This window comes from Molossus molossus, unplaced genomic scaffold, assembly GCF_014108415.1.
Source record: "Molossus molossus isolate mMolMol1 unplaced genomic scaffold, mMolMol1.p scaffold_m16_p_9, whole genome shotgun sequence".
NCBI classification, from domain to species: Eukaryota; Metazoa; Chordata; class Mammalia; order Chiroptera; family Molossidae; genus Molossus; species Molossus molossus.
This window is the reverse complement of record NW_023425403.1, coordinates 68,392,395-68,417,770: the sequence shown is the minus strand read 5'-3', so window position 1 is coordinate 68,417,770 and position 25,376 is coordinate 68,392,395. Positions and strand designations below refer to the sequence as shown.

At 34.7% G+C, this 25,376-nt stretch overlaps 1 protein-coding gene across 1 annotated transcript in view; it reads right to left on the bottom strand.

Moving 5' to 3' along the window:
• DACH1 (dachshund family transcription factor 1) overlaps nucleotides 1-25,376 on the bottom strand; it is a 410,092-nt gene that overhangs the window by 90,076 nt on the left and 294,640 nt on the right. Inside the window, exon 6 of the mRNA XM_036249628.1 lies at nucleotides 22,665-22,799. Within this exon, the coding sequence (XP_036105521.1) occupies nucleotides 22,665-22,799 (135 nt within the window). The remainder of the gene's footprint in view (nucleotides 1-22,664; nucleotides 22,800-25,376) is intronic.

Below are 25,376 nucleotides of genomic sequence, written 5' to 3'. Positions count from 1 at the left end.
TGATGCTGAAATTCTAGATAAATTATCAAAATACATTCTAAATAATTATCTTTTCATCTAAAAGAGGTCATGCACAACAAGCTAAAAATCATTTCAAAAAAGAGTGTCTACTTCTTTTTTTTTTTTATCCTTACCTGAGGACATTTTTCCATTTTTTGTTCAGGTAGAGTGGGAGGGAGAGAGAGGAACAAAGAGAGAGAGAGAAACATCGATGTGAAAGGAACACATCGAGTGGCTGCCACCCACACAACCGACCAGGGCCGGGGACAAACTGCAACCGAGGTACGGGAACCGAACCCCAGTCTCTCAGGACCGCAGGCCAACGCTCTAACCGCTGAGCCAAACCGGCCAGGGCAAGAGTGTCTACTTCTTAACTTCCAGCACAATATTTAACATATCTGAGCATCTCTTTGTGACTTAAATCTATTGTAGTAAGTATAAAATGTTTTATGTAATTTAGTTAATTATGCAGTACAGAAAAATTATATTTAGAAAAAAAGGTTTACTACTGTCAATATATTAATTGATATATCAATATATTATCATTATATTAATTGATATATCAATATATTTAATAATATCAATATATTATCAATATATTATAATATATCAATATATTAATATTTTGTTAGAACACTTATAATATATAATGCATAATACCAATGAAAATTTAGTATAAAATAACCTTAAGTAAGTTTTCTTCTAGACATTGTTGTTTTGTCATCATAGATATACAATTGACACATACCATGTAAATTTTCATTCCAAAAGTTAAAACACTAATGATTTGTAGTGTACTTAAGAACTTCCAAATGACATATTACAAAGATTTTCAATTAAAATTTGTAATGTTTTATTAAAAGTAATTAGAAATAAAGGAGTAAAAATGATTTTCAAATTTTGATCATAAAAGGAGATCTACTTAACAAATTTCATGTAGAAAGTGACACAGTAAATTTGCCTTATTTTATAGACACAGTAAATTCTTTCACAGATTCTGTGAATTACAAAAGGTTAAAATTAAGGCAGATGAGTTACCCCCCCCCCCCACCTGCAAGTCGGTGCTTTGATGCTGAATGTACTTCCCATAAAAATAATTTGTAGTGAATGTTTGCATGGCTTAGCTTGTTTAGGTACTTATTTGATTTACTTTATTAAAGTCAAAATCACCAATCTTTATGTACTTTGATAATTTCCCAGATACATAAAATTAGTGAAATTTTATGATGGTCAAAAATATTTATATAAATATTCTGAAGATTCAATAAATTATCTGAGGACATTTTTTAAAAAATGTTTTGAACAATAGCTTAACATTGTTTTCCAAGTAGAGTAAACTAAAGGGAAAATGTATATTTAAATATACACATTATAATTTGTTGGATACTTTCTTTGATAAACAACAAGTAAAAATTTTGCACCAAAATTGGGGTAGAAAATGGTTAAATATAGTCATTAAAGCATTAATTCCCTGATGACTAATGCCCATATTTATTTGCTAAAGAAGTGTGGTTATTCTCATTTCAAGAGTAAATGATTAAAAGGAAATGTATTGATTTGATCCTCCTAAACTTTATTCTAGTAAAAATTTAACAAACATAGATCTAACTAAGCTTATCATCCCTCTGAAGAAATAGTACAACTGAGAGTCTAATTTAAATAACTTTAAAAATTAATAAATGTAATCTGATATGTCAATATGTAAAACACTTAAAAGTTTAGATATAAAAGTGTATATATGCATAAAACTTGCTCATTGCTCTCAAATATTTTTAATGGGAATAACCTTTTTCAACTGCAATTTTAACTTTGGTTAAAGGATTTGTCCATGAAACGCCGTGATGTCATCTGCTCAAGTGCCCCAGTGAAATGTCTGGAGAAGGACTCTTCTCTCAAAACCCAAAGGCTTCATGTAGGTGCTCAGAAGTACTACTGACCTTGATGCAGCATCTTCAGGAAAAAGAGCATAACGAAGAGAGAAAAGACGCTTCTCAACTACTAATTGTATTGTTGCTGGGCTTTCCTTGCCTCTCTGGCCAAGCAGCTATGAATCTAAGTATTTTACTTTCTGGTGATGGTGCAACGGACTTCATTCGTCAGACCAAGCTTACACCTGACATATGCGTTTCCTCGACACTCGGACCGATTCTCTGCGGACACTGCACTGCGTGTTGGGTGGAAAGTGGTGACGATGGTGGACTCGGCAGGTTGCTCACGACTCAGTGTAGAGACACCCTGATTGTTCTTTCTTCACCGCCCTTCTCTGCATTAACAGACTCAGTCAGCACCGCTCACCTGATCCATTTCTCTCTACCTCGATTTTCATCACCCTGTCAAAGCCACCGTCACTTCTCACCTCCACTCTTTAATGGCCACTTAAGTAGTTTATTCTTCCGTTTTCGTTTCCCACCCAGTTAAACATGCTCTATATTTGTAACACAAAAGCCGATGGGAACCATACTCCCCTGGTAAAAATCCTAAATGGATGCTCATAAAAGACAAGCTTCTTAACACAGAGTACAAAGCCCTCCACGCTCTGGTCCCTGCCTACCGCCGTGACTTGCTACAAGCTTGGCTGCCTAACATTTGTTCTTCAGCCACCGGGTCTCATGTCAGAAACCGGTTGCTGCGTCAGGGCTGTGTGCTTGCAGGTCCCTAGGCCTCCAGTGTCTTCCCCATCTCCTTCCACAGCTGCCTGTCTTGTCATCATCCGGGTGTCAGTTCGAATGCTATTTCAGACAGGCTGCTGGGGCCATCTCCTGAGGCCCTCCCCTGTTCCTGTCACATTACCCTGCTCATACCGCTCACAGCACAAACGCCAATAATAGTCCTCCATGCATTGGCCTCCCCGTTGACTGTCTATTTTTTAAATTTATTTATGTTTTTTATTTTTTTATTCTCACCCAAGGATATTTTTGCATTTATCTTCAGATAGAGCAGGAGGAAGAGAGGGAGGAAGAGAGAGAGAGAAACATTGATGTGAGAGAGACACATCGAGTGGCTGCCACCCACACGACCCCAAGCAGGGCTGGGGGCAAACAGCAACCGAGGTACGTGCCCTTAGCAGAAACCAAATCTGCAGGCCGGCGCTCTAACTGCTGAGTCAAACCGGCCTGGGCTATTGTTTACCTTTTTGTTGTTGATTACTATGATAAGATTTTAAACTCCATGAGAGCAGGATTTTTATATTTATCTTCCCAAGCACTATGTCCCTGGCAGCTAGCACAGAGCCCAGTCCTCAGACTTCAGTGAAAAGTCCTTGGGAAAAACATGGGAGGAGGGAGAAGGAAAGAAATTTCAGAAATGTCTGTGTTACCACAATGTCCAGTTCAGCAGAGAGATAAGATAAGGGCTCCAGTGCCTCCTTCCTGCTCAATCATTGCTTTTTGATGTCCTCCTGAATGTACTGTGGTTGTTGGATGTATTACACTCTGCCTTAATTTTCTTCATGTTTGGTTTTCTCTTTAGGAATTGTGCTCCTGGAGGTGCCCTGTTCCTTTTTGCATCTCCAGTATCAGTCACGGTGCCTCATATAGAGTAGCTGCTCAATAAACATTTGCCATTTTCTAGAAATGCATTGCAAAGTCAATATACATGTATTTCACACATACACCCTTTTTCCATTAAGTTCTTTGTACTAAAATCATACATACATGAGCTATGCTGACATTTTCCCTATAAGTTTAAATATAACTCACAAAATACCTAACTTATTTTATGCATCAGATATGCCAGCTTCTGAATTAAACTGAGCCCTTTGCTGCTTCTCTAGACCTGCAAATATAATCACCATAAAGTGCATCTCATGTTACACTATCGTTTCCTGACCTTTAAAGCTAGGTGCCCCACCCACCACAGGCCACTGCGTTTAGACATTCCACACTGTAAAATAATACTAAGGTTAAAAACCTAACTATCTGGACTGGAAAGATAAAATGTCTAAGGCCATCTTTCATATCACTTTATTATGAAGATGGTACTCAAGTGTAGTTCTATGAGTCTTTGTTTCTGTCTCGTTTTCCTCCATGGAGGACTACTTCATGCAAAAGCGATTTGGGCTGCAGGGCTTACAGAGCAGGAGTGGCAAAGGCCACCCTGGCAGGTTGGCAGGTCTCTCCCGTGGACAGAAGAATTCCGAGGAGAGGGCCCTGAGCGCACAGAGTCCAAACGAGGACGCAAGCGCGGACACTCCATTCACACAGCCTCTCACGACCCCTGTGGTCAGGTAGACACTTCCAAGGCACAGTCACTATATGAAGTAACTGAAGGTTTAGTGTGAATGGTACAGAGCTCATCCATTTCTCGCAGTGGTAACCTTCAGTTCTCTGATGTTCTCAGACAAGGACCACAGAGGTCCACAGGCAGGGGGAGAGGCCTGTGAATGCCACAGTGGGGGAGAGAGGGCTCGCATGTCCAGACCTAACGTGGCGCCTGGAGATCTGGGCGCAGAGGGGCCCGTGAAGAGGGGCCAGAACGGGAACCAGGCGGTGCTTCCTTGACCACCAGCTCTGTGGATCACCGGTGCATAAATCTACTGTCTGAATATTCAGATCCCCACATGGACGTCCCACGGGAACACTGCACACAGAGCTACAGGAGTTTGTAAAGACTCTGAGGAAGGGCCAACAACACTGCATCGTTTTTTAAAAGAATCTTGAAGAGTGACTGCAGTTTCAGATGTTTGGCATCTGTCTCACATACAGAGATCGACTTTTTACTTGTATTTTTAGAGCAAGCTTTCCGGGTCTGGTAAAACACTGCATTCTTGTTGCATTTCAATTTTTTAAAAAAATATTTCCTGTCCTTTTAAATGAAGAGACTAACTTGGTCAACTGGGTAATTTAAGAGTTTAACTTGTTTAAGGAAGTAATTTGATATTTATGTTTACCACCAGGCTGTAATTCATTTCTCTTTCTTCAACATTGCACAGTTGATGATATTTGCTTTCATAATCTATTGAATAGTTCAAAATGCTGAATGTTGCCCTGGTCGGTTGGCTCAATGATCAGATCATCTGCCCATGAACCGAAGGGTTGCAGGTTTGATCCCCGGCCCTGGTTGGAGCCTGTGCAGAAGGCAACCAATCAATGTGTCTTTCTCACATCGATATTTCTCCTTCTCTCTCTCTCCCTAACCCCCTTCCTCTCTTCCTTCCACTCTTTCTAAAACTCACTAGAAAAAATATCCTTGGGTGAGGATTAACAACAAAAAAATGCTTAACATCTATATATCAAAATACAAATGTAGCTGAAATTATTATGGTTCTGCCATACACAGCTCTATCAGTTAAGAGGAAAGAAATGGTGGAAATTATTTTCTCATTCACTGATCTATATAAACATTTCATACTAGGTTTACTGTTATTTTTATTTATTTATTTTGTCTCTGCTGATTTGAATACACTCACACATACATACATTTGTTATGGACACTATTACAGATGTCCCCCATTTTCCCTACTTCATCCCCAACCACCCCCAGGCCTTCACCACATTACTGTCTGTGTCCATGGGCTATGCATATAAGTATATAAGTTCTCTGGTTTATCTCCTCCTGTCTCCCCACCCCCTTCTGAGAAATGTCAGTCAGTTCAGTGCACAACTGCTGATTTGTTCCTGTCTCTTGAACTTGAATGTTCTACGGCCCGTAGTGAGATTCATCGATGAGTGCTCCTGTTATTCAGAAAAAATGCATTTCTTTGCCTCTTTATTATGAAGTTCAGGAGTGACACCAGAGAGTAGGTTGTGTACACCCTACACCCTTTCAGCGATGCATAACCAAAAATATTTATTTCAAAAAGCTCAATTTCTGAGAAATAAATTCAAAATTAACTGTTTGATCTTCAACCATGAATCTGCAATATGTTTGGCTAACAGAAACCTTCAACCTGCAATGTTTTCATAAACTCTTTGGAGCTCTTAATAATAGGACTCTCTATCGAAGTAAGAATTTACAATGATAAGAGTAATCTATATAAACAAATTCCCTATGAAATTTGATTTCCTAAATAAAGGTAGCATTTCTTTCTAATTCTCTTAAGATATTATTTTACACATACTTTATGTTTCAATGAATTAAATTTGGGAAAAATGGCCCTGGCCGGTTTGGCTCAGCGGTTAGAGCGTCCGCCTGCGGTCCGGAGAGACCCGGGTTCGGTTCCCACTAAGGGCATGTACCTCGGTTGCAGTTTGTCCCCGGCCCTGGTTGATAGTGCGGGTGGCAGTCACTCGATGTGTCCCTTTCACGTCGATGTTTCCCTCTCTCTCTCTTCCTCTCTCTCCCTCCCACTCTGTCTGTACAAAAAATGGAAAAATGTCCTCTGATGAGGATTAAAAAAAAAAAAAAAAAATTGGGGAAAAATGGAGAAATAAAACTACACCACACTCTACTTCTTTACAGGGCATTTTTCAACTGAATAAGAGCAAAAAAAATTCTGAAAGTTTTATAGTCCATCAATGTAGTCGTAAGGGAAAGTATCAAAAGATGTTAGAATGAAAGAGAAGAGCATTAAAAAATGTTATAAAGAACTGAACCTATTTTCACGAGTCTTAATGATTTTTTAGTTTGTCTTAAAATATGCAAAGTAAATAAATTTGATTTGAAATCATATTCTTAATTATATCATAAAATATTAGAAATTTCTGTCAGTATCTACAAAATTCACCATCAGTCTAAGATAAGCTTTACGAATTTGTGCTTCCATGTCATTTATTCTATATCGAATAGCAAATGCTTATTTATAATGAGTTCACAAGGCAATATAATTGGAATACATTTCCAATTAGATTCAGTATTATGACCCCAAAATGGATGCATTTATGTTAATATAAAAGTATACCTGGTACATTTTATCATGCATTAGAGATTTTAATCAGGTAATCTACACAGCATCTGGAAACCGAAGCAGAGGCACAGTCTGCTATAACAAAGGCACTGTAACAGTTCACCTTCAGTGAAGAACAATAATGCATTATTAAATTCACTTTCCTGCTCAGTGGATACACTTAGCTGACCACAGCAGATTTGCTCTCTGCCTGGTCCTCACAAGTTGGCAGAAAAATAGATTCTGTCACATTTAACGGGTTTAGAAAATGACAGGATGCCTCTTTTGTTTTAACTATAAACCATAATCTTTCAGAAGTAAATATAATTACAAATGCCTTTGGTCATGTCATTCTCAGGACAGATATTATATGTGGGTTATCACAGAAGCATATATCACCATAACTATCACTAATAAATGGAACTGATACCACATATCAAAAGATCTATGGTCCTTTCATTCTATATAACATCATAATTCTTATGATATGATAAAATAATTTTGAAATTTTGTAGAGCTATGAACATTATAATAACATGTAGGTTTTGTTCTATTTAAATTTATGTTACACAAATTAGGATATTTGGTTTGCCATAAAAATATCATATTTAGCAAACTCATTAATCAACTACTAGAATATTGCCTGCGATAAATTGGAATGATTCTTCAAGTCACTGATAAAATGATGACTAAGAATAATAAAAGTCTTTACAGTTGTTTATCCAGTAATCTCATAAACCTTTTCTTCATACAAATGTATGTACTATTAATACATATATTATAAAGGAAATGTCCTGTTTCTTATTTTAACTTCTGCTAATTATCAATAATTATATTTCATAGCATTTTTCATTAAGCAGAAAGAACTAATACTCTGTAATCATGAACTACATTGTTCCCCTAGAAATATTTTTGTCACTAATATGTGCACATTTTGATACTAATATTTGTGGATAATGGAGATCATTAACAATTGTATTTAAGCCCTGGCCGGTTTTGCTCAGCAGTTAGAGCATCGACCTGTGGTCCTGAGAGACCCGGGTTCGGTTCCCGCTAAGGGCACGTACCTCGGTTGCAGTTTGTCCCCGGCCCTGGTTGGTCGTGTGGGTGGCAGCCACTCGATGTGCTCCTTTCACATCGATGTTTCTCTCTCTCTCTCTGTTCCTCTCTCTCCCTCCTACTCTACCTGAACAAAAAAATGGGAAAATGTCCTCGGGTGAGGTTAAAAAAAACAAAAATTGGATATCTAATGGTTCTATGGAAATTTGACTTTCGAAAGCTTTGCAACTAGATGCCAGGGATTTACTAGCTAACTTTATTTCAGGCCAAGAATGATTGCTTCCTTAGGTGACACTGAATATCAGTTATATGAGGAAGTATTTTTATGGTTGCCTGAAACTGCTTTTTATTGACTCCAACTTTCCTTTATGTTTCACTTAATTTCTCTTAATAAGTGTGTTAAAAAGCAAAAAAACAAAACCTGGTATGGCTTACCTTAATATTTAATTATGCAGATAAACTATACCATACCTTCAATAAAATGGTAGATGTTAGAAAATATCAATAAAAATGCATTACCTGACTATTTACGGTCTTAATTATTTTTCTTTACAAGAAGCATACTGGATTTTCAATGTATATACTATCTTATTCTATAGATTACATTTTTGACATCGTAATTTATTTATAGCATCTTACATTATTATAATAATATATTAATTATTTGCCATCATTAAACAGAAGGCTTTTGTCAAAATTAAATGAAACCTGTAAAAGCACATAATTTCCACTTAGAATTTCAGTGACATTTTTACATGATTTTAAAAGTTAAATTTTTTACTTAAAAAAAAAACCAAAACCTAAAATTTGCTTTGCAATTAATTTTAATTATGTTGATTCAATGGAGTCTAAAAGTGAGTTATTGCAATATCCATGGAGTTTTTAAAGTATTTACCATCCTTAAGCTTAATATGCATTTAAAAACTTATTGACATTTACGGCAGAACCACTGATCTTTGCCCACTTCTTTTTTCCACTTTGTAAACTGCAAAACTGTACATGAAGTATAAAAGATTTATCATATTACAGAGAGAAATCCGTTATATGACAATGAGAAAATATGCCTATCTTTAATTATCTGAGTTGATTTCATACATGCTATAAATTTCTTCATTTGGTGGTGGAGACTTTAAATTATTGGCTATAAACAATCGGTAAAAAAACGTGCATGTATTGATAGCTTCTTATTGACTATTATTAATATAATTATAATGATTCTGAACTTGCATCTTGAAATTATGCCCTGATAAACAAACACCTCTCTTTGGGGGTTGGTAAGCCAATGAGAGTAAGTTTATTTCATGTCCAACCACAGGCATGATCTTGGAACATGGAGTGTTCAGTCTATGTTTCCTACATGAATGTGGTAACAAGACAATTTTTTCTGCAAATAGAAAATACAAATTAGAAATTCTAACTTTAGAGGTACTCGTCGTATCTTCTATATATTACAGAGAAAAGGAACCAGTCGATCTTTAATAGGTAAACCTAGAGCTTTGGCTATTTAACTCCAAAAGTTGATTCAATTTGGACACTAAGTGGGCATTTTGAGGATGAAAAGCTCAGCTAGTTGTATTACTAGCAAGTATTTAAACCTGTGAAGGCTCTCAGGGTAACAAAGATCAGAGCAGAATGAAACACGTGTATGAAAGGAGACTCTTGAGGAACAGGAATTAATGATTAAAAAAAAAAAAAAAAGACTGTTTCAATATTACTGAAGTATTTCTATCTCTTTTTGCCTACTGCCTAAACTTGCATACTACATTTAAGTTGGGATACAGCATAAACTGATTCTGTTGGAATGTGAAGGATTTAAGATCCCCATTAGAAACTAAAAATAAAAAATAATACACACACACACACACACACACAGTCTTTGTCTCTGAGTAATGTTCAGAGGATACCTGGAGTCAGTACTCATCTCTTATCAGAGTTTTCATAGAATAACCATTCAATGTTGTTTTTTCATCATATTGGATTCTATTAAAGATAACATGAACTGAAAATATGAGTCAAAATTATTAGATTAAAATAAATCAAACAAACAAAAAACTTCAAGAACAAATAAGTAAATTGCAATTCAGAGAAAAACCACACACACCCTGATTTGTATAATGCTTCTAGTCATATCTAGAGACGTAAGTCCCTGATTTCTTTCTTTGTAGACAAAGGGACCCAACATTCTTGAGCAGATAACTCTGTGCCAAATACTTTTCTAAGTGATGCATAGATAACCTAATTTAAATCTGTGGTCATGGAGACACACTGTCCTTAAACTGTCCACCTGCCTTGATTTGGATTTTCTTTTAGATACATCAAGAGGAAAAGTACCACTTTGGAGAATGTAGCACTATTCACCTTCGAAAATTCCCCTCTTGACCGTGAAACTACATTTATGACATAGAACATGCCCAATCTTCCATCCTACCTGTAAATGACAGTGAGACTCAGAAAGGCATTCTATCCTCAGCTCTAGGTTCAAATAGACTTTCTGTTAGGAGTCCACAAGAAGTGCCACATCCTTTCTCTTACCATATTATCCCTTAACACGGTGTTATCGCTTAACATGATACCGCACCCTTAGCATGATAATGATTTACTGCATAGTTTTCCCCTAGAATTTCTCATTGTTGCCAGTAAAATAATGTACACAGCTGCCTACAACAATTCTCAATCTAGCTGAAGGTAGAGGAGGTGGGATGGAAATCTTCCTGCATATTCATCATGGCCAGTAAAATGGAAGGCAAAAATACCATTGGAAACATGACCATTTTTTAATAGAGTTTATAATTTAGGCAAGAGAGAATTATGGTGTTTCTTAATAACTCTAATATATGGGTTTATCTCATGGTATCACCAATTTTATTCAAAAGCCTCTCATTAGTATATCTTAAAATCACAACAATGTCTTATGTTCTTCCGTTAAAATTTCATCTCTGTATCCTTGGTAACAAGCACAGTGCCTGCCACATTGTAGCCAATCACAAACTGTTATTTGAATGAATGAATAAATGAATGAATACAGAGAAAATTGCTTGCTTTGTCTGAAATAAATGCTAACTTTCATTAGAATGCTGTTAAATATGTATAGTGATTTATATAAAGACGTGAGTTTACAACTATAAAAACATCCCATATCCCTCCACAAATACTTCTTGGAATTGTGTTCTTTTGGTGCTGTCACTTCCCTCAAGTTGACAGTTGGTCAGATAAGTCACTCTTTTATTCAGTACACTACAGTACACCAGTTGTGACATCCACTGATGATTTGGTTGTAAATAACGTAGACCCCACCTCATGTTCACAGAGCTTGTAATGTAGCAAATTATGATCCATAACAGGATGTTCCAGATTCACTGCCCATCTTCTCTGCCTTGCTCTCTGACCTGTGTGACTTTAAGACAAGTCCTAGTCCTCTGGATGGATTGGTCAATTGGATATCCCAGCAAGCCAATCAGATGCAGCACCAGACTGTCACAGTCTGGCTTCTACTAAGCCTCAGATTACTGCATTATCCTTTCCAATCGCACCTTAAATACTATTCCAGTGCACTGTTCCTTGATGAGACCCTAACCTGTGTACAATACATCTAAACAGGTTGAGCATTTAATGCTCATAACAAAACTTTGTGGTTATTTATCAGGTACTACATGACAAATTCTTAAAGAAGAAAAACTGAAGAAAAATTATGTTATATAAATTACCTCATTCACAACTTTAACCAGGACTTGACTACAAAAGGTCTAATTCCCAGGCTATGCTCTTTCTCCAGGTGCCAGAGTGCCCCCAGTGATAACAATTTCTTAGATGAATATGCAACTCTTGTGTAAATTCAAGCTTTCACAATAGCCGCAGACTACATTTTGTCTTAATAAAATAGATAATGAATGATTATCATAAATAATAAATAATAGTGAAGTCCATTATACATCAAATTGATAGAGTATAACTCAAAGAATTATATATTTGTTTTCATGTTTCCCTAATAATCCAAAATTATCTTACAGTTATCACAACTTTATAATACAAAATAATATTAAGATACAAAATTATATTTAAATTTCTATACATACACTTCAAATGCAAGCAGAAACGAAGAATGAAAAAATAAAAGAGAGAGAAAATCTCACTCTTTAGAAGTAGTTTTTACTTAAAAAAAAAAAAAAAGAAATAAAATACAGTGTATGGAAGAATTCAATCTTGTGCCCTGGCCGGTTTGGTTCAGCAGTTCAAGCATCAGCCCACAGACCAGAGAGAGTCTCTGGCTCAGTTCCGGCTAAGGGCACGTACCTCAGTTTGACCCCAGCCCCTGTTGGGGTCGTGTGGGTGGTGGCCAGTCAATGTCTCTCTCACTTTGATGTTTCTCTCTCTCTCTTCCTCCCTCTCTCCCTCCCTGAAGATGAATGCAAAAATGTTCTTGGATGAGGATAAAAAAAAAAAGAATTCAATTGTGCCCTCTCTTCAAATGCCAAAACTTAAGAATAACTATAATTACAAGTTTAAAATATATGAGCCAATACTATTTTTAATGTATCCTAATTCTCTTTTAACACATTCACAAATAAAAAGAAGGCTAAACCTTTTGTTTCCTTCATAAAACAAGGAAGGAAGATAATTATCTCTTAATTCTCTATAACAAGATGTTGTGATTTGAAACCGTGGCAGAGAAGCTCGCCAGTACTTGATAACTTAGAAGAAAATCGATTGGCAAAAAACTTAATAAAAGTTCATTAATTTTGGTCAATAAGCATAGATATTTGAGTAGAAGTGGAATTTCTTCAAGGTGTGACTAGTAAAGGCTAATACATACTGATGATGAACATTACATTTTATTTAGTTTTAAAGTAATTTGGTTTCATGGTCAAAATGAAACCCTCTTTCTAAAGTTTACGTGGTTTACTACAAAATTTTAAAAAATTTTATCAACTCTTTCCTCAGCTCATGGTCTTGAGAAAGTACACTGGACATTCAGACTACCTTATATGCACAAAAGTATAATTTCAAGCCAACAAAAACAAAATGTCACATTCAATTGAAGGATATGTAAACAAGAGAATAAATGTATGGCTATTTTTATGACATTTTCTAACTTGCACCTTAAAGATTTACATTGGATATAAATGAATAATATCTAATGTCTTTTATAAATGGCTCTTCTTATTCTGAAAATTTAACAATAAAATGATCTTAGTTTTTATAATTTTGACATGAAATTATGGATAATACGATTTTAATCAACTACTTACCAAGGTACTTCAACAATTCAGAATAGAAGCAAAAGTTGCTTTAAGAAACTTAGAAACGTATTGTGCATTCATTCTTAAAGTTTAATCACCACTTAGGTAGAGCTATATGCAATTACTTTTAAAAAGCATCTCCATACACAATATACTGCATGTAATTAATTCATTGAACTATCAAGGCCATAAAGATTAAATAAGAGAAAGAAAATATCATTAAAAACCTCAGCTACGGTTTAAAAGTTAACTAAGCAAAGTGATCCAGTGAACAATCGTAATTAAAATGCCTGATACAAACAAAGCATAGAGGAAAAGCACTAAAAACAATTGAATACTTATTTTATTAATCTAATGAATCATGTATCATATCATTACAACTTTGTATATATCATTAATTTCATTTCTTTCACTTAAGCCTTTTATTGGGATTACTTCAAGTTATTAGTTGGTCTAATGTATTGGTTACCTCTAAATCTCGCTCTACAATCGCTTCTTATCTTGTTGCATAAACCCTTGCGTGTTATTCAAATTGCTTCATTTATTATGATAGCTTCCCCATGTAAATTGTGCTGACTGCTCGCCCTTGCACAGTCCTCATTAGACTAATGAAAACCTTCAAACGAAAAAACTAAACAACCTGCCAAATAAAGGTCTGAGGTTATTATGAAAATTACAACTCTGGGAGCTAGAAGAAGCTCTGTTCATTAATTCATGCTCAGCAAATTGCTAACTAATTTAGTTGCACTCCTCTGCATTAATGGATTATTTTATAAAAATGTTTTCCACAGCCCAAGACCTTTGGTGCATGCTTTTGAGAGGCTTGAATTCTAATCAACCTTAACAGTAAATTAGGAATGTAATATCTAAATAATAATTGGGATGGCATATGGAGGAAAATAGTGTTTAAAATCCCATGAAAGGTGCTTTTGGTTTTCAGCTTCATCTGTCAATTTCACAGTAGTTAAAACAATTATACTTGTTTAATATTCTGAAACTGTAGCATAAGATACTAGCAACAATTGTGATGTCAAAATTTAAAGAAAGTTTAAAATATGGCTTCTGTGGAAACAAAACAGGTTATGATATGCAGAGGTTATCACATGAATTTCTAGGAATAGTTTGCCAAAGGGCACAAGATGAAGTGGTAGTGGATTAGGAAAAGTCTAAGGAAAACATTGGACCCAGTTCTCCAGAATAGGTGGGCAAGATCTTTTTAAAAATATGTTCAAAATACTATTAGGTGCCTATGCACTTAAGCATAATAGCCACTAGTTCCACATGCACTTTTGATCTCATGTGTCATATAAACTCCTCTAAACCCATGCCAGTATCTTTGAGATTTACCTGTGCTTTGCTGTCATCTTACAGGTCCTGCAAACAAGGTTGAATGAATGTGTTAAATCATTCCATCAAGTTGATAGAGAAATTCAAACCGCTTCAAGCACAAGAGACAAGGGGGCTATTACTCTACTTCTGAACCCATAACAAAGCATTCAAAGTAAAATCACTCCATCTATCAAACGGAGGGGAAGCGGCCTGCGATTGTGCGTGTGCAGGGCAAACGGAGGCACATGGACGAGTGCAAAAAAGTTTCAATAAATGCAGGCTGTGAATGCTGGGCAAGGTTGAAAAGACAGTTTTAAATGGTAATTCTGACATGAAGTTTTTACAGTTTTTTGAGAATAATGCGTATCTATTTACCAAATAAAAATATTTCAGCAATATGTAAATAAATTACAAAATAAAAAAACTAGATGCAATCAATTCACTAAACCAATACACTTCTTAAATGAAAGAAATAATATATAGGCATTTGTAATAATAATTCATAAATCATTACATGAAGCAAATTTATATGTGGAACTAATATGCAGAACTAGTATTTTACTCTCTACCTCACTTTTTTAATGCTATAAAAATATTAGCCACTGGCATGACTACATAAATATAATTTTTAAACAGTGAGAAAGTGAGGTCTTCTGCGTCTATCAAAAGGACTTATGGAAATAAAGCAGAATAAGTACAATAATTAATAGCCTATTATGGTTTTCCCATGAGGAAAGACTCTCTACCTGACCACAACTAAAACTAATACAAATGTATATTATTATTTCACATGTATATAAGACTACTCTCGAATCTTTGGCCTATAGCTCCTGCAAATTAACCACAAATATTATATAGGATTCAACTTTCTATGTATCAAAATGTTACCAAAATCTTAAAGTTACAGATGTCCTGGAGAAGCAACTGGGGTCTTCTGCATATAAATGACTCTATTTCTTTAATAATATTCATAATGATTATGTAATAATAAAATCCTGAAAAATGTAAATTTTACTCTAGGTAAAACTGAAGTACTTAATTTTACAAGTGATATGCATTAAGGGCTGAAAAATTGAATTCTTGCCCGTCAAGAGGATTCTGTGATTTTGAACTCAATCTACTGTGGCTCATTTATATCTAACAGCTGATACCTTCTGTGTTTTACAGACTAAACATATTTGTCTCTCCTCAATACATTTACTGAATAAATTCAGGGTCAATAAAGTTGTATTGAAGAAATTAAGAGTTTCTTAATATTATAAAAATGTATTCCAGCAAATACTTTCATAAAAATTGGTAAAGAAAATACTGATTAGAATAGCTTTTTTAGTTATTTTTTTCTTCCACAACTGCATATTTCAACATTGTCATATATAGTCAAAATGTTCTCCAAAATATTATAGTATCAGTTTTCCCATTTGGGATCAAGCATAAATCATGGTAACTGTGATATTATGAAATGTATACAAATACTATTTTAATTCAGTGGTTCACAATGTGTATATTTTCCCATCTATAAAATCAAGCCTCAAACTCATTAGCTAATTTGATAGCACTAACTATGGTGTCATGGAATATTTATGTGGGATAAGTGCTCCAGACATAGATTATCTCATTTAACTCTGAAAAAAAATTCTCTGTACCCACTAATGTGCTGTGTGTTCAAAGAAGATGAGAATATAAAACTTTCACCCATAAGAATTTCTGGCTGAGCACTGACGGTACAGGAGACATATAAATCCAGGTAAGGAGAGAAATGGACTCATCTGAAAAAGGACAGAAAATGCTTGAGAAAAATGAAAGTCCAGTGTGGCAGGATAGTCAGCAAGGCATGGGGGAAACATAAACGCTAAAGGTCATGTTTTATACCAAGCACCCATCATTGCATGTATAGAATGAGCATCTCACGGTAGGGATATTCTTAAGTTTTCATTAAAGTATTATTGGAAGCTCTGCTCATCAAACTATAATTCATAAAATAATAAAATCAGTGTCATAAAGTTCCCCTGAGCTGTGGTTTCCCATGTGAAATCTGCCATCTACTTCAGAAAGAGGTCTGGGATTCAGAGACACAGAATGTCCAGTGTTATGGGTTGAGGATTAAAAGCATTGGCATGAAGTTCAATATTTTTACTTCACCGGCTTGGAGACTGAGGAATCAAGTCACATGAGTAGGTATTTAGACAGTGTTTTAGAAGAGACTTTGAGATATGCCAAGAAAAATTATATCTAAATGATAAAAGTGAAGGAGAAGTTTCATATTGGAGAATTTTAAAATAAAAATACTTGTGGCTCTATATATGGGTTAACATTAACAAAATATAAAAATTACTAAAGAAAGGGGGCTTTCACTCTATGCTCATCTACATAGTCACATGAGACACAGGTTCAGGTTTATAATATATATACATATAACATTTACTATTAATTAATTTGTGTAATGTTAATCTAGAATTTAAAAGAAGAAAGCCATATTTGAACACTTAATCCTACTTTCAGTAAAACTAGAATTTTTAAAAAATAAATGTATAAAAAGAAACAAATTTCAAAACAATTATTTCTACAAACTTGAGAAAAGTAATAGATAGCATAATTATTTTCAAAAGATGTTTTGTAGAAAGATGGCACACAGGTTGGATGCTAAGAATAAAACAGTAACAAGAAGCAATCCCAACAGGGCCAGTTTGCTAACTACTTTATTGCCTTTGGTGCTCTGTCCTCAAATTCAGAGTATCAAAATGACAACCTTTTATACAAGTATGTTAGTAACTGGAAATCTTGAGCACTGCTCACTAAGCAGAATGCCACAAACATTTTTAAAAATATTCTGTTATTGATTTTAGAGGGGAGGGAGGGGACATCAATTGTCTGCCTCCTGCATGACCCTCATCGGGGATCGAGCCTGCAACCTGAGCATGTGCCCTGACCAAGAATCAGACTGGCGACCTTTTGGTACAAGATATCACACTCAACCAACTGAACCACACCAGGAAGGACAAAATAAATGTTTTATGGCTTGAAGTAAATCCCCTATGTTATCTGTTTCTTAAATTACACCCTCTTCTAAAATGGTAGGGGTCATCAATGAAAAAAAAAATTTTATAAAAACAAATAAAAAGAAAAGCCTCAACCTTAGGGGAAATATATATATATATTCTGATTTTTTTTTTCTTCTTTATTGATATTAAAGAGAGAGAAAGGGAGAGGGAGAGAGAGAAACAGAAATGTCGATGAGAGAGAACATCAACTGACTGCCTCCTGCATGCCCCCCATTTGGGATCAGGACCACAACCGGGGCATGTGCCCTGACTGGGAATCGAACTGGCGACCTCTTGGTGCATGGGCTGATGCTCAACCATGGAGCCACACTGGCTGGGCTAAAATATATGTTACAAAACAAAATCTGTAGCTTTGGTATTTCATATTGTTTATTTCACATGTTTGGCCTGCAGTATATATTTATCGATTGATTACATAATTTTGGTATTTTTAGCTGAAGGTTGAAATACACTAATATAAGTTAGGTATTCAGTAGTTAGTCCAACTCTAAATGCTTATGTTTTCTATAATGGGAAAAAGCTGATACTATAGGCTTATCTGTCTCGAATATTTAATTTTTGATAAATTAAAAATTAGATAAATCTCATAATAACATATAATGTGCAACAATGAGAAACTAGCACAATAAATTAACGTCAATGGACAAATATGTGGGGATAGAGAGGTGCAGCATAAAGAAACAGTGACTTTATGATATATTTCAAATGTCAATTATTATTTATTCCACTAAATTTAGACTGAGGAAAAACATCAGCAACTTTTTTTTAATCCAGAAAACTCCAGAAAATTTGGGAATTTTTTTGGAGAAGTAGAAGTCCGAATTTTAAAGTTCAAAATATTAACAGCATTTTTCATTACACCGAGGATGACTAAAACAATATTGATATGTCCATTACTTCTTGATGCATTAACTAACTTTTATGGTTATATTTTGAATGTACTTTAATTAAACTGCCTCTAGGTTCAGAAGCTTATTAGTGTTCTTATTTGAAAAAATAAGAAACAAATTTACTCGGCACTTACTATTTCTGCCTATAAAGCCACCAGTCTTCCAGCTGATGACATGAACATTCTGTCTAACAAAGTGGAGTCAACAGCTTTTTAATAGTAAAAGTGTTTAAGAGTTACTGATGTTTAAGATTTTAGGCCATAGTGACTCTCAGCATACAAATTAATTTTAGTATCTGTTTTTAACATTAATGTTTTCTTAAAAATCATAGCTTTTGAAGGTGGTAGGCAGCATACTATATATAAAAAGTCCAAGGCCAAAATAATCAAACATACAATTAATTTCTCTACAAATGTATGTAAATAGTCCTGGCTGGTTTGGCTCAGCAGTTAGAGCATCAGCCCATGGTCAAGAGAGCCAGGTTCGGTTCCCGCTAAGGGCACATGCCTCGGTTGCAGTTCATCCTCCGCCCGGTTGGGGTCATGTGGGTGGCGGCCAGTCGATGTCGCTCTCACATCGATGTTTCTCTCTCTCTCTTCCTCGCTCTCTCCCTCCTGCTCTATCTGAAGATGAATGCAAAAGTTTCCTTGGGTGAGGATAAAAAAAATTTATGTAAATAAAGTCACTTGTAATGAACAAAACAGAAGCAGAGGCATAGATGCACGGAACAGACGGACAGCTGTCAGAGGGGAGGGGGCAGGGTGGATGAAAGAAGGTGAAGGGATTGGCCAAAGAACATATACGCATAACCCACAGACACAGACAACACATGGTGATGGCCAGAGGAAAGGAGGTGGACTAAATTAGGGGGCAATGGCACATATGTAATAGTGTCAACAATAAAAATAAAGTTAAAAAAAGTCACTTGTTTTAATACAGATATGTGTAGTGAGAAACTACAGGGCTAGTATGAGGTACATAATAAATACAGTCATAAAAAGAAAACAAATTTTAATTTAGTAGACTCTATCAATCTAGAATACCTATGAATAAATACTCTTAATTCAACATGCTAAAAAATAAGTAAGAGAGACTGCATACCAGAGAAAGAGCAACCTATAACAAAACACTTAGTGTAACAGTATCGGTATCTATTAGAGATTCCATAATTAAATAACTAGACTTGAAACCATAACATGAGTTTAATGGTAGTGTCAAATTGCTAGGGAGAATATTAAAATGAAAATTTATTTTTTTTATGAAGTATACATAAAATATTGGAGAACGTGGGGATTTGGTGAAGGTCTTTATTCTAACAGAAAAACCATTTTAAAAATTTTGATGCGGTAAGAAGTACTATTAGTTGATATTGAAAGGTTTTGTGTATATTCATGGGCAGAACATTCTAATGTTTCATATACATGTACATCCTAAAGGTTATGTAATTCTACCTTCTGCCTTCCTATTAATTCTTAAAGAGTATAATATTTACAGTTGTTTTCACTTTTCTTCACTGTCTCAGAATCTTCTAGTAATTCAGTGCATATCTACATGCATTTATAAACCCTCTAGCTTGCTTAAAGCAAATATAATGCACAGATGACTCCAAGGAATTCACATTCTAGTACTGGAAGTAGAACAACAGAGAAATACCAAAGCACATGTTGCAATGAAGGTTTTGGTGGTGGTGCACAGGAACAGCAGAACTGCAATCCCTAGTTCAGGGTAGTCTGGTATTTCAGGAAAGGCTCCATGGTGGCAAATTATAATGACAAACAATATATAATAACAGAAGATAGATAAATAGATGATAGATGATGATGATAGATAGATGATGATAGATAGATGATAGATGATAGATAGATAGATAGATAGATAGATAGATAGATAGATAGATAGATAGAACAAACTCATTACTCCTGAAAACAAAATAGTTACAAAAATTATAGGTTAACCTAACTTGAAACATCGGGTTGATGAAAGCTCTTCACCAAAAACTCCAGTAAGATTTGTTATTTGAATCATGTCATTGGTCATGCTTCTGGTGGTGGCCTCCTTACTACCAGCTCTGTCTGGCTTTTGTATTTCTCTCTCATCTCCTCTCCACCAGAGTTCTGCAAGAGAATTAAGCCCTAATATCCGGACATTCATCGCATATCATAAATTAACTTCTTTCTTATATGTTTCAACTAAAACTAGTTATGCGACATCCATGGGAAATTGAGAAATCATATTCTGTAGGGCTTTATACTTTGAAGAACCCTAGTGGAGAATGGCTGTTTAACCCAAACAATTCAGTCTTATATTTAAATATTATTACTTAAAACTTAAATCTTCAATGAAGCTTTATATTTTCTCACTATGGTAATAATCATATTTCTAAAAATAAAGTTTTAGATTAAATATAAAAGTTATGTGTCAAATTATACACAATGCACTATATATTACATTTTTATTTATTGTCAAAGAAGAATTTGTGGAAACCTTAGTTCAGTGATAGACACTGAGAAACCATCTGAACCACTGGAGTACTGTATATAAGTCCCCTACCTTAGTAATAATACTTTGTTTTCCCATTTATCTTCAGACAGAGTGGGAGGGAGTGAAGGAGGGAGAAAGAGAGAGAGAGGGAGACAGACAGACAGACAGACAGACAGACATTGAAGTGAGAGACACACGGATTGGTTGCCTCCTGCACAATCCTAACCAGGGCTGGGGACAAACTGCAACCGAGGTACGTGCCCTTGACTGGAATTGAACCCACTGCTCATTGATCCATGGGCTGACACTCTACCGCTGAGCCAAACTGGCCAGGGCAGTAATAATACTTGATATCAAATTTCATCTCAGAGGAAAGGAGAAGGTGGACGGGAAGAGATTAACCAAAGAACTGGTATGCATATGTGCATAACCCATGGCACTGACAATCGTGTGGGAAGTCAGGGGTGTGGGGTGAGAGATGGGTGGAGGGGGTCAATGAGAGGGGGAAGAGGAAGAAAACTGTAATACACTCACTGAACAATGCACATAATTAAAAATCACACATTACTTATTTTTTCTCCCTAAAGACACAACAGAGTTGTTTTAATATTGAATAAATAATGTTTTATATAAGCAGTTTTACTTTTTGTCAATAGCCTTTTTGGGGGGAGAAGTTGCTCCACCTTAAATTAGTCTTTCTCCAATCATTTCTTTCTGATTAATTATTTAAATGTCCAATTTTGTTTGTTTTTCTTTTTGACAGCTGATTGTGCCTTTTATGTACTGTTTTCCTAAAAGTAATTCTTTTCAGACCACCAATTGTTTGATATACATGTCAAAAAATATAGTCAAAATGCCTATTCTATATTAATTAAATTTTAAAATGTTGAATTAGGATAAGAAAGAGGCTCCTATATTTATAAATCAAAACGTACCATTTGAAAATATGAATTTGCACCTATTAGGATAAGTTTCCAACATGCATACTAAAATAATATTTTAACTTCTTCGTGAAAACACATCATAAAATAGGGCATAAAAACATAAAATTTTGCCAGTTAAAATGAGTTAAATGGATACAAATAAAATATAAATAGAAAACACTGGCAGCTTTGCACAATCTGGGCTTTGTTATTTGTCACATAGACTTGTGAAAGAATTACTAGTATACTGGCTGATAAGATTCAACTCTGTTTCTTGACTGGTTCCATGACCATGTGTATTTTAATTTAAAAATATTTATAATAGCCCTGGCCAGGAGGTGCAGTTGGTCGGAGCCTCATCCTGTGCACCAAAATGTTGTGGGTTTGATCCCTGGTCAGGGTGCATATGGGAGGAAATCGACAGATATTTCTCTCTCACATCAATGTTTCTCTCTGTCCCTCTCTTTAAACATATTCTTGGGTGAGGATTAAAAAAGTTATATTCAAAATAATCCTTTGTATATCGCTGCTGCTCTATCATGCTAAGTAAAATGACAGCTGGCCTAAAGGCATTGAGGAAGACAAACAGAACTACAATACTAGGAAATAACAAAACAAATAATTTTCTTTTTTTAATGGAATGGAAAATAAATGAACACCTACCTGTGGTATAAGAGAAAAGCAGCAAGTCTCCATTCATACCTCCTTTTTGTCGAACAGAATTAATTTTTGCTTAATTCTGTAGAATTTTTAAATGTTTATATGCCATCTTTTTATGTGATCTAAAAATATACCTCATTCTGTGATTAAAATCTAGTTCATATGTTGAGCAGAAAAAACAGGGCCACATAATCATATATTACCTTTTTCAATATGCATTCTTTTCGACTCGTGTCCCATGTCATGACCAGCCAAATCTCCCTCCTTGGGCCCAGGGAGTACGTTTGGTGATAAACCCATCAGCATCTGGTTCATGGACAACCCATTCTGGTGAACAGCTGTCAAGCCCAAAACAAAAGAAGAAACACCATAACATACGATGTTCAAATAATTTACTTAGACTTTTGGACCTAAAATAAAATAAATTATAATGGTCTAACTTTAAAATTATAATCTATCTCTAAGAATACTGCAAGACTTGATAACCATGATCATTCCTGAGGATAAATAGAAAAGTAATAAAAATAAAACAAATTGATCTTACACTTATTTTACACAAAATAGTGTTTTTATTTTTTATGCCTGTAATACAAAAGAATGGTCAACACTAAAACTACTGCCAATGAAGCAGTCAAGCTTCTATCCAGTGCATCAGGTTCTCTCCCCTGTATGCAACCTTCCTTTACTCTGCAAGAACTGCAGTCTTAACATTACAATGCTCTTTAACACTATGAAGTTAAAACCTAACAAATAAATTCCAGTGGCATCAGAGGGCAAATAGTTTCCAACAAGGTAAGACACTGAAATAACTGTTTCCATGTTTATATTCTAGTCAATAAAACACCAGCTTTTATAGATATCAAAGTTTTTCCTTAAAAATAGATTTGAACTCAAATTCCAAAATAAAAATGTCCAATTGATATCTATTAAATAGTTAAATGATTAAAAGCAACAAGTGCTTTCTTGAACTATTAAGAGTAAACTGGTACTATTGAAATGCAGGTAGATGATCAAACACCCTTATGATTTTCATAATACAGTCAATAAATTTCTTAATAAATTGCTCAGGAAAATCTTGGTTTTATCCAAATATTTGGAAGAAGAATCATCCCAAAAAACTTACTTTCTCTGGAAAATAAATACTTTTAACAAATCACAAGACTATATCAAAAATTACCTTTTAAAAATCACCACAGTAATAATTGTCTCAGGGGATAATCTTTGATGCTGATGCTAAAATTAGTGGAATAAAATTTTGATGAATAGACTAATTACACATTCTTAAGGTATCAAGTGTCACAGGATAATTATCTATAGAAACTTTACAGTAGAAAAATCTGGTAATTGCCACCCTAACCGAGTGATAGGTATCACAAATATTGGAGAAACATCTTATGACTCCTGAAACAATGCATGAGGACACACTAGCATGTCTGCATGACTTCTGTCAAAAATGCATAACTTAAGCCAAATGATGATGAAACATCAAAAAATCCATACTACGAGACATTCTACAAAATAAGTGGCCTGCATGCTTCAAAAATGACAAGGTATTAAACAAGCTGTGGTACATTTACAGAATGGAATACTATACGAATGGAATACTATACAGCTGTCAAAAAGAAGGATCTATTACCCTTTGGAACATCACTGAGGGATCTAGAGATTATGATGCTAAGTGGAATAAGCCAGTCAGAGAAACACAAGTATCACACGATCTCACTTATATGTAGAATCTAATGAACAAAATAAACTGATGAATAAAACAGAACCAGAGCCGTGGAAACATGGAAAAGACTGATGAAATTCACAGGGAAAGGGGAGAAGGGGGAGTGGGAAGAGATTAACAAAGAACTTATATGCATATATGCATTACCTATGGACACAGACCTGGGGTGGGGCAGGAACTGGGTAGAGGGCTGCAATGGGAGGAAAAGGGATCTCTGTAACACTCTCAACAATAAAGATGGAAGGAAAAAAAAGGAAAGACATAAAGACTGAGGAACTACTCTAGATGAATGAAACTAAAGAAATGTGACAAGTAATTGCAACATGTGATCCTGGATTGGTTTTTGGACAAGAAAAAATCAAAATCCCTTATTATTAAAAACATTAGTTGAGGGGGAAAAAAGATAAAATATTAGTAGAAAAGTTGGTAAAATTTGAATAGGGTTTATAGTTCAGAAAATAGTATTATAATGATCTTAATTAACTGGTTTTGATTATTGTTCTTTGGTTATGTAAGAGAAATTTCATGTTTGGAGAAAATAATGAATGAAGTATTTAAGGTAAAGAAACTGATGTCTACAATCACTAAGGTAGCACTATGTTTTAATCAGGGTATCTCTTTCAGAGAGGTCAATTGATTGTGTAAATCTGGGTGATGAGTATGCAAGACTCCTTTGCATTATTTTTGAAATTTATATGTTAATATAAAATAATTTTATAACACAATAAACATACACATATATGCATATGTATAGAAATTCAGAAATGTATAAATGTATGTATTTATAGATATGTCTGCATATGTGCACGTCTATATGTTTATTTACACTTGAACAATTATGGTAGTATACACATGCAAAAATTTTTATTTTGTTTTTATCAAGAACAAAAATATACAATGATTAATTAAAAACATGAATTTACAACAAAACTCTTTTAGATTTTCTATTTTGTATGTATTTCCATTTAAGCAGTATGAAAAAACATTTTTATTTTTCTAGCACAATACCTTTCCAATGACGATATTTTATTTAAAAATTAGAAATAAAACCAAATAGTCATCATTACATTTCTGATTTTAGTGTGAGCATGGCATAAAACCATACAGAAAAGAGCTTATTGAAAAATGGTTTCATGTAGTGGCAGCTGGGGTTTACCAGTTCCGGGAATAGTGGTCTGGGAATGGT